The following is a 13,563-nucleotide window of genomic DNA, read 5'->3' on the forward strand; positions in this document are numbered from 1 at the left end:
TATATGTAGGTTTGAGAAACTAAATGAAAACAACTGGGTTAAGTTAATTAAAAGTTATAAGAATGTCAAATATTAGCAAGGTAAATTATTCCCTTTAAGCCAAGATTAGCTCTTTTTTAACACCCTCCTTGGTTTTCCGCGAAAAACACTATATTTAATTTTTTCAAAGTCTTTTTGAACTTACAGCTAAAGAAAACGTTTAATATAGCCACAATAGAAATAACGCAAAATTCTTGAGGAGCAGTTCAAAAAATTCGTAGTTTTTTTGTGTGACAAATTTGCTTTTTGCCCTAAATCTTATATAGCGATTTTTCTATAGAAAGTGTATGTAACTCTAACACGAGCGTAGCACCACAAGTAAGCCTCTTTCTAAAAGTGTCACGCCTTTTTTTTCACCCCCAATTTTCAGATTGTTAACTGTCTCATTAAATTTGAGATCATATTTTTGTGTTTCCTCGTCTGTCAGTGGCAAGACAACAGCTTGATCTAAATTAAGACCAACTTCGTGTAATGCAACTATTTTATTATCTGAATATATAGCACGAAGAATACGAGCTTTGTCTATTATGCTAACGATTATAGTTGCGTGAATTGTTTCTAGTACCAAATGAGTTCTGGTAGTTTTGGTTATTTCTTCTTTTTTGTCATTTTTCGGTCCTGCCATGTAGTAAAAACCCTTAACGGGAAGTTGCTTTTCGATAGGTTTGAGTTCATTTTTATCGTACTCCCACTGTGAACTAAGTCCTGTAAAAAGGAAAAGAAATAGATCAATTTCATTGTCCATAATATCATAATAAAAAAACAGAAAAACGCATAAAATGTACATGGCTATCCGGCGTATAAGATAATTATTAATTATTAAAATAAGAGTTAAATGTTCCCCCAGTATATCCGATAACGCTGACGTTTCATACGATGATGTTTTAAACGCATATTTTTACCAATAAAAAATAAAATTGCAAAGTCGCTTCCAAGTGTGAATTTTCTAAAGGAAAAAATCCCGAGCTTGTTTCCTAACATAACGCAAATTTAAAAAAATGCCCTTTGAAAGAAATATCGAATTTATATTTAAACTTCATTTTTCTTCAAACATAAAATGTATCTACTTCCGAGACATTTGTATGATTATACTAGATAGAGCATATATTGTAACATGATTTCCCGTCGAAGCCCCAAAATCGTTAATTTTCACCTTTTTTTCTCTAAAACGCGAATATTTTCTAAACTGCGATAAAAAAAGCGTTGTCTTTCCTTACGGAAGTTACATATAATAATGTGATAGCTAATCCTTATTTTAACGCAAGAAGTGTCGATTTTAAAAAAAAAAAAAATTTTTACCTCGGATTTTATAAGATCAAATTTTTTGTTTTCTTCAAATGCTCATGATTACTAGAAATGGGGTAAACATTAAAACGGGAACGCTGAGCGTTGCTAAACGAAGATTGTCAAATGTGACGACGCACACTAGCCTAAGTTGTATCTTTTTAGTCAACAAATTTTTCCAAACGAAAACTCAAATTTGGATATGATTTACAGGTTCCATATTTGAGTTTCCTTTTGATTTATTTTTTTATTTTTTTATTCTCTCAGTGAGTCGAAATTACATGTATTAAATTTTCTTTTCATTATCTTATTAATTCTCATTCATTCGCTTTTAAGGAAAATAATACATTTATCTTACTTGTTTCACACTTTACTTTATTGATAAAATTTTTATAATTATAAAATATAATATGTAAATTTAAAGACCTCAAAATCATATCCGATTTTATATATATTTTTTTAAGTTTGTTGAGTAAACATATACAACTTAGGCTAGTATGCGTATTCGGATTCGCGAATAATTTTTTAATCGCTCTAATGTGCATGTAATAATCTAGTGAAATTGGGTACGGACTTAACACCTTATAGATTTCCATAGTATTATAAATAAAGATAATTGATAAATCGTTAGAAAAATTATATGGAATACATATTTCTGTTTATATCAATTAAATTCCGTCGACTAACAGAAATAAGAAACACTTTTAATACTACTGCATTTTTTAATTTTTATAATTTTCATGATTGAATATTTTAGTGAATTTTATTCATTTATTTTTAATTCTTCAAGTTGTAAAATATCTGAATACATTTAAATAAAACATTCTACGTAAAGAACTTTCAACCCCCAATTTTTCACTGGAATAGTTTTAAAATCGCGAGAAAATATGATTTTTGAAGAACACTCCATTCTGTCAAAATGTGGACTTGGCACCGTTTCCATTTTCCTGCTTGATTTAATCTTTTTTCAGTTTTAAGCGTAAACTTTGCCGGGTAGAAATTTAAGTCGGGGGCTGGCCATTCTACGGCTGAAGAGCCCGGCTTTAAGCCGGGAGCTGACCGGGGAGACCGACCTGCAGTCGGGCTCTGGCCGGGGTTTCTGGTCGTAATCCGGCCAGCATCGTCACGCCGCGCTTGCCAGCGTCCGGCCATGGAGCATGGCCGGAAGCTGACCGGAGAGCCCGACTGTGGCCTGGCGGGATCAATTGGCGCTTTACTAGATTTAAATGATTCGGGTTTCAATTGTATGAAGAGCATCTGTCACTGAATAAGGGCATCAATTTAATTCATTTTTACTGCAGAATTAGAGCATATTAATATATGAAATTTCACACACCCACCACACAGACACTATTAACTATTTTCACGTATTCGTTGAGAGACAAAAAAAAATATTTAAAAATAAATATTAAATGATTGCGAGTATTTGGCTTTAAATATTAATAGTACTGTTAACAGAAAATACAGATATTACATTTTGAAACATTATATTAGAAATAAAATTTCTAACGTTACGGGGTATCGAACCTGCATATCTATACCTAAATCTAACGCCTAGCAGTCGGGAGTGCTAACCACTGCGCTAAGCCGACAAGTGGAAACTCGTTGAAAACCCATCCTCATAAGATACAGTTCAGAAAAGCTAAAGTACCAAATTTTAAGCTCTCTTTTTCTAATTATTTATTATTATGCGACGTTATGCAAATGTAAAATACACGAACTTTTAACAGGAATATCAATCAAATACTTTTTAAATAAATAATTTAAATCGATTACAATTGTAAACAATTATAAATTTAATACCTGTATGTTTTTTACCGTCATTAATCTATAGTTTAATTATAATCTCTTATAAAAAAGAAAAATTCAATCATAAGATTTGCGCGATCAGAGCCCAGTCAGCCTCTGACTGGGTTTTTGACATAAATTTTGCCTAGCGAGTCTCCGACCAGCGCACGGCTAGGCTCTTAAAAATCAAACATAACCCGGCCAGTCCTCGACGAGAAACATTGTTGTACTAGGGCTAACCCGGGCTATTTCCACACGGGTTGCTACAGATGTCTTTATTTTCATATACATAAAACTATTTTTCCTTATGTTTTTTTTACTTTCAAGTAGGGAAACTTTTCTAAGGATTCAAATTCCAAACTAAAAATCATTTCTATATACACAAGAATAATCAAGCATCTTCTTCAAATTTACTTTTGACAACTTTTTAACAAATAATAATTTTAAAAATAATTTATGTTCCAAGAATTTTATTTTTTGTAACTAGTTCGATCCGATATTTTATACTATAATGTATGCTATTTTATTATTATATTTACCAAAGGAATTAAAGAAAACCACCAAAGTGAACAGCATTGTAATAAAAAAGATTTTCATCTTCTGTAAAAGAAGGATACATAATTAATAGAGGCTTCGAGAATTTTTTGTACACTGTAACTAATGAATATCCTGTGAGTATATTATTATAATTCAAAATTTTAGATCACGCACCTTTACATATTTTAAACTTTCCTCTGAGACCACTTTTGTATCAATGAAGATTTTGCAGTGTATATATACTATTCGTTATCTCATCCGGCGTCTAAATTATTAAGCTCTTTTTCTAGTTTTTAACAGTCATGAGAAAACCAATTTCGTTAGCTTGAAGGAAAAATATTGTGACCTAAACCTAAATTAAGGTTTTTCCAAGTCATTGCTCGAAAGTGAAAAAATCGAAGTTTTGACAATTCTTCTAATTTAGTTTACCTTATTCACAATACAAATAAACCCTTTGATATTCTATGTGTCGCAGCAGCTCAACACGCACAGAAGCGAATTTAATGAAAAAAAAAACATTTGAAAAAATTAACTACGCAAAAATAAATAAATACATTAACAAGTGAAAATAAAACCAAAAATTAACAACCAACTAAGTCAAACGACCCCTCGCCAAATGAACATAAAATGACTTTGTTAAAAGCTCTAATTATAGATTTTTTGTGGTAATTAACTGTTTTCTGATAAAAAAAATCTTCTATTATTGAAATGTTATAATTCTCAAAACGTATTTTTCTGGATGCTTTATATTTTTTTAGATTAAATACATTGAAACGAAAACTTTGTATACATGAACTTAGCAGACTTACGCTTTTATTCATACAGGATTTTGAGAATTAATTTTAAGACCCCCTAAACATTTCCTAACAAACAAAATCACAAGGGATTTGTCAAATATAATATTGGTATCGGAAATCAATTTACATTTAACGCGGAAAATATATCCCACCAGGGAAGCTGTTTGAGTTCTTTGTTAGGGTTGTTTTGACTTGTGTAACTTAAGCCTTCACACAAGGAAATCGACATTTTCTAAAAATAAGAAAAATCACTGCAGATTTTTTGATTATACTAATAGTATGGAAAATCACTATAAAATAAGTATAAGAAACGTATTCTGCCATAGAAAATTGTTGAAATGCCGTTAAGAGTTCTTTTTACACCCCTCAAAAATTCAATCGAGGAAATCGATATTTCCTAAAAACTACTATCACGGCATAGTCTTTGATTAAACTACTGTGGTCAGAAATCCCTTTGATACAAATTTTAGAAATATCTCTTGGCAATAAAAGTCGTTGAATTTCTTTTGAGTGTTGTTTCAACATCTCTTGAAGGGTCAAGCACGAAAGCTGACATTTCTGAACAACCAAATTATCGAATTGCTCACGTTAGGGACCGGTCAAGTATTGTGTAACACTATTTTTCAACAATTTGAACCATTCTTCTGCATAATCCTCAAAATGTTATGGAAAGTACCAGAATTTCTTATATTTTAAGAATCATGATATTTTTCTGAATAAAAAAATCTTCATCTTATACGAATATTAATTTTTTTACATTCTCATCATTTATGATTGAGAAAGTATTAGAATTGTTGGAAATTTGACATCACACTTTTTCAACGGATCTCTACGTTTCGAGACCCCCTGAATCCGAAAATCAGGTTTTTACGATGGCGTCTGCCTTTCTATTTGTCCGTCCGGCCGCATATCCGTAAACACGATAACTCTAGAAAAAATGAACAAATCAAATTCATCTTTGGCACACTTTTTTTAGGTTCTAAAAGAAAGGACGAGCTCGTGAACCAGCCATTTTTGATAAAAATTAAAAAAGTGAGCGCATTTTGAAAATTTTTGAGTATTAAAAAGAACAAACAATTTATTCTCATGACTTTTTTCGAGAAACAGAAAATTCTCAGAGTTATAGCGTTTTCAAAATTTGTTTAATCAATCGAAAATCAAAATTTGAAGCCGAAAAACGCACGATATGAAAAAAAGTCAAGAGAAGAAAAACATTTCTTTTTGAAAGCCCTATAAGATTATCATAACCAATTTTTGGATTTTCTTCAAGAATCGAAAATTCAAATTTGCATTACACAAAAAATAATGGAAAATAAAAAATTCCATTATGTGGACAAACTATGTAGGATACGAAAAAATATGAATCAACAAAAATGGTTATCCCAAAAAAGATCTACAACTTCATTAAGAATCACTTCTTGATAGGACGCGTACTTTTTGTTTTATTCGTGAAAAAACATTGAAAAAAAAATAAATAAAAAAAATGTGTGGAAAAACGACGAAAGTTACGAGAAAAAAATCCAACAAATCCTGTTTACAAATGTCTATCAGAAAACGAGCGCGCAGCGCGAGTGTCACGATCAGAATGTGTACCTCAAAGCCTACAGAGCTTTGAGAAACTTAATCTTTGACTATACTTAATTAGGTAGACAATTCAAGATATGAAGACGCATATAGATACTGCCATCTAAAAGAGATCTTTTTGATAAAGTTTTTTCAAACATTCCAAATGCAAAGAATAAATATCCGAGCGCGAAGCGCGAGGTGTAATTATGTTCGAGCGCGAAGCGCGAGGTAACCTGTGATCGAGCGCGAAGAGGGAGATACAACCGTCGCGCGCCCTAGGCGCGCTCAAACTTTCCTTTTAAGATTAAAAAACCTTATAATAGAATTTTCATAATATTTAAACAAATATTTCAAACAATTTTTCATGAAAAAAAGAAATAAGCATAGTCCTTGGTAAAGAAATATCTATGCATAATCTTAGGCTTTAACATGGAGCCTGAAGTGTTTTTATTATCCGTAAAGGGTGTTCTAAAAAATTACTTAAAAGTCGATTTGGATGCTTCCAAATGTCGAGATTAATACGTAACTGTTATTCCATCAAAAGCTTTATCTAATGTTAAGCAAAACTAGCATAAATAATATTGCAAAACTCTAGTAATCGCCAATCTACTATTTGGACTCATCGAGTGATTGCTCCAGATCAACACTAAAGGCGTCACGTATTTTTTGAATGGCCCCTTATACATTTTTTATTTAATTCTCTGAATAAAAATAATAAGAAAATCATGGGCTCTGCCGTCCAAATTAAAATGATACATAAGTGACATTTTTATGAAAAATGAGTTTTTAGTATCGTTGGATTCGTAAGAGAAAGCTGCATCGAACTGTGTTAATAAAATCTGTTAATTATTAATATTTATTGCAAAAAACGATTGTTTATAGATGAGAAACGTCGAAAAAGTTAAAAAAATATAACAGAAAAAGATACAAAAAAGCACTTTGCGTGTCCTAAAATTTGTACAAGGAAGGCAATACATCATCAGCATACACATGAAAAAGAATCTAAAGAACTTTTTGTCTTTTTTGCGTTGTAAAAATGACCGTGTGCGACGCGAATTGGCAAACTAAAAGAATCGCTTGCCCTTACGTATCTTTTAGCTTTGTAAATTAGCTCGGACTCTGATCGGAAATCTACGGGAAATAAGTCCCGGCTAAATTCGGCTATACACAAGCGGCGATCGTTCGGGTAAGTTCGGAACAGCCACTAAAGTATTTTGAGGCTGTGCTCGAGCTCTTCGACAAAGGCATCATCCGCAAGTGACTTTGTGTTCGTTTTGCCATGTCTGTTTTACTTTTTGCGACTATTTAAACATCGGCAGTCCATTTTCCAATAGAAATTGCTTAAAAAAATAATTTTTTATTGCAAAATACGAAAAATAAAATTATTTTTACCAAAATAACGTTTCTTAATTATCCAAAATTTTATTGGATATTAAAGTCTTTGGGCCAGAAGTTTTTCTCGATTTTCTCAGTTCGAGTCAGATTGGACCTATGTATCTTTTTAGTTTGTACGGCAGTACTGTTGTTGTACAAAATTTTAAACGTCTTCTTAAACTTTGTTTACATGTTTCCCTAGTCAACCTATGTTGTTAGTTCTGTGATAAACACTTGTCATGTCTGCTTTTTGTTTTTTTTTCCATTGTAAGATACGGAAATATGTCAACAGTCCGAGGTTAGTTGGAGAGGTGAATGCACCTCATTCTTGAAATAAAAAAGTACGTGCATAATAATTATTATTAAACACCTAATGTTTTAATATTGAGAATGGTGGTCGGCCATTTCGCCATCTAGTGTCAAAAGCGGGAACTAGAAAGAGTATGTAGCATTTCAAAGATGCATTTTAATTTGTGCATACAAGTTTTTTGGATTGTTTTCTCAAGTTTAAAACTGTTATTGAATGCTAAAAAAACCTTATACAACTTAGAGCGTTTTAGATCGCATTTCGATCTTATACAGTGAAAATATACATTTTTGTCAAAAATGTTTTTCTAAAAAACAACAATTATTTTACTATCGTATGTAAGTTTCCATGCATTATAAGATAAAATAAATTTTTCAATCGTAAATAGTTCATGTATAAATGCAAATAAAACTTACGTTGGTTTAATTTTTGCTTCGAATTAAGTTCATTTAGGTTTACAATCTTGTAAAAATCTCAATAAATAGTACATTAGTTTTTCTTTAGAAAAACATTTTTGTCAAAAAATGTAGTTTTTCACTGCATATCATTTAAATTCCATATGAAACACTTTGTTAATTTGATTTAATACTTGGATCATTTTTTCACTTTATTTGTTTTCTAGTATAAATAAATGCTAAAATTTGATTCACTTACCATAAAATTGTTTATTTATACTACATAAGAATTTAGGTAAATATAGCAATTTTCCAATACACACTCACTTTTTTTGTGAAATTCAATTATAATGAATCAGATGTTGTAAATTTTAAACTATAATTTTATGATAGAGCTCTTTTTATTTAAAAGTTTAAAGAGAATACTTTTCATATAATTTCTTTTGTTTTAATTCTATGAACCCACATAACTTTTTTGGTCTTTGAGTGTTTATATGTTTTAAATATTGCTAATTTTTATCATTTTAAAAGCTGCCGAAAACTAAGCAAAAAGTCATATACATGTGCAAAAGGATAAAATGATAAATTGACAATCTTATTAATGTTAATTTACACTTAAACAAAATTCTGGTCGAATCGACCAGAATTCTGGTTAATTTAACTAGACTAGAGTGATAAATTTGCACTTACTATAAATTCTGGTTAAAAGTATCGGAAGTTTCTGGTTGAAAATTTTCTGGTTAATATTACCAGAAATTCGGGTAAATGTAACGAGAAGTTCTGGTAAGGTTAACCAGAATTATTTACTAGACAGTTTTCTGGTAGCTTAAGAATACAACGTTCTGGTCAACATAACCAGATGTTCTGGTAAACTCAACCAAATATTCTGGTAGATGTCGATTTTCGACTATTGAATTTCGATACTCTTCTACCTTCATGGAATCTTCCTAACCCACTTTGAAATTAAAAGAACTACATGTTACATTTTCCCAAAGAAAATAATCCAACAAAAGTTTCCGACAACAAAGTGCAGCAACTATGTTCCACTTCGCTATAATGTCGCCTCCCTATAATAATAAATGGCGATAGATAAAACACTCGAAACAAAAGTAGCGTATTGTCGATGCGTTCTGTTTCTGAAACTATTCGTTAATACTATTTTGTTCGTGATTTTACATCACATGCATGTAGATCACTTGGCCAATACCCACATTCTCGAACGTTCACTTTGTTTATTCATTTTCACAATTTTAATATTGTAGAGAATACTTTTCAGGCGCCCAAAAAATCTGTGCCTGGGTTGGAAATATTCCTGTAGCACTGATGTTTAGACAGATAACGCGCAATGTTTTCTTATAACGCAACTAAATTCAGGACTTAATATAATTATTTATACTTATATAACTGAAAATACAATTAACAAATCGCGATTGTTCGAGGAATGGACATTTACGCCAAAGCGTCAATTGACATATCCCACAAAATGGCATGAGACAAAAGACAAATTTCTGGAGATCGACAAAATATGGCGACACTTCTGTTACCATAAATATTAACCAGAACAGTTTTAACCATGGAGAAGAGACATAAGGAGACCAAACTAGTGGAACTGAAACTGAACAATTTTCTGTTGCTAGAAGTACGCACACACACACATGTGCAAAATCACACTCACGTATAGTTCAATACTTCCTGAGCGTGGCGTACCAACCGCACTTTAAAAAAATATGGCCGTCGATGTGAACGCGAGTCAAATATAAATAAAGAATGATTGAACAATTAATAGTTTTTGAATAAAGGCCAGGATGTTAAACTTAAAAATCGCTGTCTAAAAGCGAAAGTTTCCAATAAGTGTGGTTTCACGTGTATAATGTACAAGACTTTCAGAGTGGTGTACGTTGTATGTTTATTGTTTTTGTTACGAATGCGTCAAATATCTGTCGCACGCAGTGTTGGTAAAAGTAATTTGATATTTCATAAACATACTACCTACCTCTTCCAGGGCGAATAATTGTTTATTCCACAAACATATCACAAAATCCTGTCTGATTATTAATTATTTAATTGTTCAATCGACCTGTCAAAACAAAACAATGGAGGTGGCCATCTTTTTTTAAGTGCGGTTGGCACGCCACGCTCGGAAAGTTTTGAACTTTACGTAAGTGTGATTTTACACAGGTATGTGTGCGTACTTCTGGCAACAGAAGAGTGACCGTCTTTGGTGAAGTCCATGCATTACAGATTGGTATCCTTATATCTATTCTCCATGGTTTTAACCATAGAAAAATTAACCATATTTCATTAACTAGAATTTTCTAGTCATATTAAACATAATTTCGGATTAAAATAACTAGCAATTTTTTAACCAGACGCGCCTAGTAACTTTAACTAGAACTTTTTTTTAGTGTAAGGAATCGCATTTATTTTTATTTCTCTATTTATTATTATTATATTATTGAAATGTTATTCTTCTCAAAAAGTTTTTCTTCGATATGTCTAGATGTCTCATATTTTTTCCGCATAAATTACCTTAAAATTAAATTAAATTATTGATTAAATAACTTAATTAAAATATGAGACTGAACAAACATTTCTTAAGGGCCAAAGGAACAGTTTCGCTTTTTTAGTACAGAGTATGGAATAACAGCACTTACGTTATGTGAAATTAGACATTTGATTTGATTATGGAAGGTTGTATTTTGAGCGTATGTTAACTTATGTTTGCAGTCGTTACCTCTTGTGAAAGGGCATCGGCCGTACCACTTCTGTTTTTTCAGAACATTATGTATAATAAATATTTAAAAAATATATTTTTTTTTTCATTAAGAAATCTTCATTTGATTTTGTCTTTGCCACTTTGATTTTTAAATTCTTTCTCACAAAAAAGCTTAAATAGCGCGTTTAGAGTTCCGAACTCAGTCTAAGAGATTCTGTTAAAATGGTAAATAATTTTTTGACAATTTTATCAAGTGGATTTTAAAACCAGGATTTTTAATTTCAAACTTTAAATTTCGAGTATTAGTAAGGCTATTTATGTCCCTATACGTAACTGTATTCCGAAAATGTGGATCCTTCCCTTGCGGATGAACGTCACATGTTTTAAATTATCTTTTGAGAGCACTCCAGTTTCTTTGGAATAAAAAATAAAATAAATATGCTACAATATTTATTTCGTCTGATATATGATAGATGTAGAATTTATGTGGTTTAATAATAACGGAAAAAGCTACTAATAAGTGATTTTTCAAAGAATGTGGTGTAGAAGAAAACCTAATTTATGAGAGTAAAAGAAAATTGTTGAGATAGTTTGGTCATGTTGAGAAAGAATGGATGAAGGTCGTTTATAAAAAAAAAACTTTATTTAGGCGGACTGAATGATAGCGCACCCGCTGGTAAATTAAGAAAATAATGGTAGGTGGGGGTGCATTTAAAGATAGAAAATTATGCTTTTTAATATATCAAATCCACTTATTTCTTTAACTCGCCAGCATATTTTTCTCACCAGGAAATATTATTTTTCAGTTAAAGTCGAATTGCAATCTTAAGATTTTGATTTCAAAATATCAAGATTTCAACTCGACTTTACCTGGAAAATAATATTTTGCAATGAGAAAAATGAGCTCGTGAATCAAATAAATAAATAGATTTAGTCCCCCGAGAGAGGCATATTTTACTATATTTTAATGTAACCCTACCCGCCATTCTTTCGTCGATTTACCTCTGGTTACGCGACCATTCAATTCGCCTGAATAAAGGTGCTTCTATAAACGCCCTTCATCCATTCTCACAACATGATCAAACAATCTCAACAAATTTATTTCATTCCTATAAATTAGTTTTTCTCCTTTACCGCATTCTTTGTGAATCCACATATTACTAGCTTAACAAACTAGTGTTTAATCGTATATATTCTGCAGGAATTGAACGCAAAACGTGTTCATTACAAATAATTTACAATAACATTACTAATGCGCTTAGAATCATCCATACAGATGAAACTTTATTAAATTCCAATGTTTTTAAATCGTTATTACTCGATAACCACTACAAATTTGTTAACATTATAAATGAATCTGAGTTATCAGAATACACTTTATTTTATTCAAGCAATAACTGGTTTGTTAAAGAGTAAATTATATTGCCCAAGATCATTTTGACTCATGTAAGGAATAAGAGTAAATTTAAAACCATCTTTTTGTACTGCAACGTGTTTATCACCTGCATATATTTTACGAAGAATGTAATTGGTATCTATTATAGCCATAATAGTACATCCCTCACATTTTTACAGAGTGAAAAAAGTTTCGGTGCTTAGGACTATTTTTACACGAATGTCAGTATTTTTTCCTGTCATGTAGTGACTTACCAGTCGGAAGGCTCCCACGGGCAGGACCTAGGTGTTCTACATTGTAGAGCTGCGAGCCTAATTCTGTAAGAAGAAATAAAAATATATTAGGTTTCTTTCCTTAGCGTATAGGCCAATAGACTTAGAAGATAAGTTATTGTTGGGGTGAGAGCACTTGATCAAAATATAATTTTCCATTAGAACTAATCTGACTTATTAATTGTTTAAGCAATTTGTGTAAATCTTTAAGTTACAAATTACTAATATATACTATAATATTATACTACGGTTTAAAATCGCTTATATACTATAAGGTTTCCTGCTTGTATTTAATTCAAATTCAAATTTCTTCTGAATGGGTGGCGCTGTCGTTGGCTATCGCTGAAAGACTTTACGATTCGACAAAGAAGAAGAAGAAGAAGAAGTATCAGATAAACAGAGAGCAAGGGAGGATGAGTAGAAATAGTGGTGCCGATCGATTTCGGACATCGAAGTCCCAATGTAGAGTTTCATAACATTCAACTGTCAAGTGTTGACGTAAGAATGGTGATAACTGTGTGTTTCATGTACTGTTGACCTAATATTCAAAAAAGTAAATGATTTTCTGTTAAATAACTGCTTCGTACATCTGGTTATGAAACTGCGTCACATGTATTATATGCCATTATGCAGAAGTGTGTGCTTCCCGCTTGAAGTGTTGGCATGCGGCCTCTTGGCGAAAATAGTTATGTGTTTTTATTTAATGCTGTCTTCGAATGGTTTAAGCAAGCGAAACACACAGTATCTGGACCGATTATTTAAAAAAAAACCTTTTTTCTTAACGAGAGACTCAACGGCCCGCAAACATTTTAAGTCGGGAGTCATCGGGATTTAGATGTCATAGTGATTGTCCTATCTTCCAACACTGTAGCCTTGGCAACCACTATGGCGCGGGTTGAATTCCCGAAGAAGGAAACGAGGCTGGATGTGTTTTCAGAAAGCATCACTTCTTTTGCTTGGCATACTACACCACAGATAACCTACATTTTATAATTAACCCTACAGTACAGTCGTTAATGGCAGCATTGTAGTCCTTATGAGTTGAAGAAATTGCATATTTTGCAATTTCATAATTTAAAAATCACGATATTA

General features: G+C 31.6%; 1 protein-coding gene across 2 annotated transcripts in view; it reads right to left on the reverse strand.

Moving 5' to 3' along the window:
• Positions 1-38: 38 nt before the first annotated feature.
• The window catches only part of LOC117170175, a 20,694-nt gene continuing 7,169 nt past the window's right edge, over positions 39-13,563 (reverse strand). Inside the window, exons 2-4 of one of the 2 annotated variants that reach the window (XM_033356753.1) lie at positions 12,454-12,516; positions 3,651-3,711; positions 39-744 (exon numbers count right to left, since the gene is read on the reverse strand). In XM_033356753.1, coding sequence (XP_033212644.1) covers positions 335-744; positions 3,651-3,708 — 468 coding nt within the window. In that variant the 5' untranslated portion in view covers positions 3,709-3,711; positions 12,454-12,516 and the 3' untranslated portion in view covers positions 39-334. The remainder of the gene's footprint in view (positions 745-3,650; positions 3,712-12,453; positions 12,517-13,563) is intronic. The other variant, XR_004466733.1, reaches the window with a different exon arrangement.

This window comes from Belonocnema kinseyi, chromosome 3 (assembly GCF_010883055.1).
Source record: "Belonocnema kinseyi isolate 2016_QV_RU_SX_M_011 chromosome 3, B_treatae_v1, whole genome shotgun sequence".
NCBI classification, from domain to species: Eukaryota; Metazoa; Arthropoda; class Insecta; order Hymenoptera; family Cynipidae; genus Belonocnema; species Belonocnema kinseyi.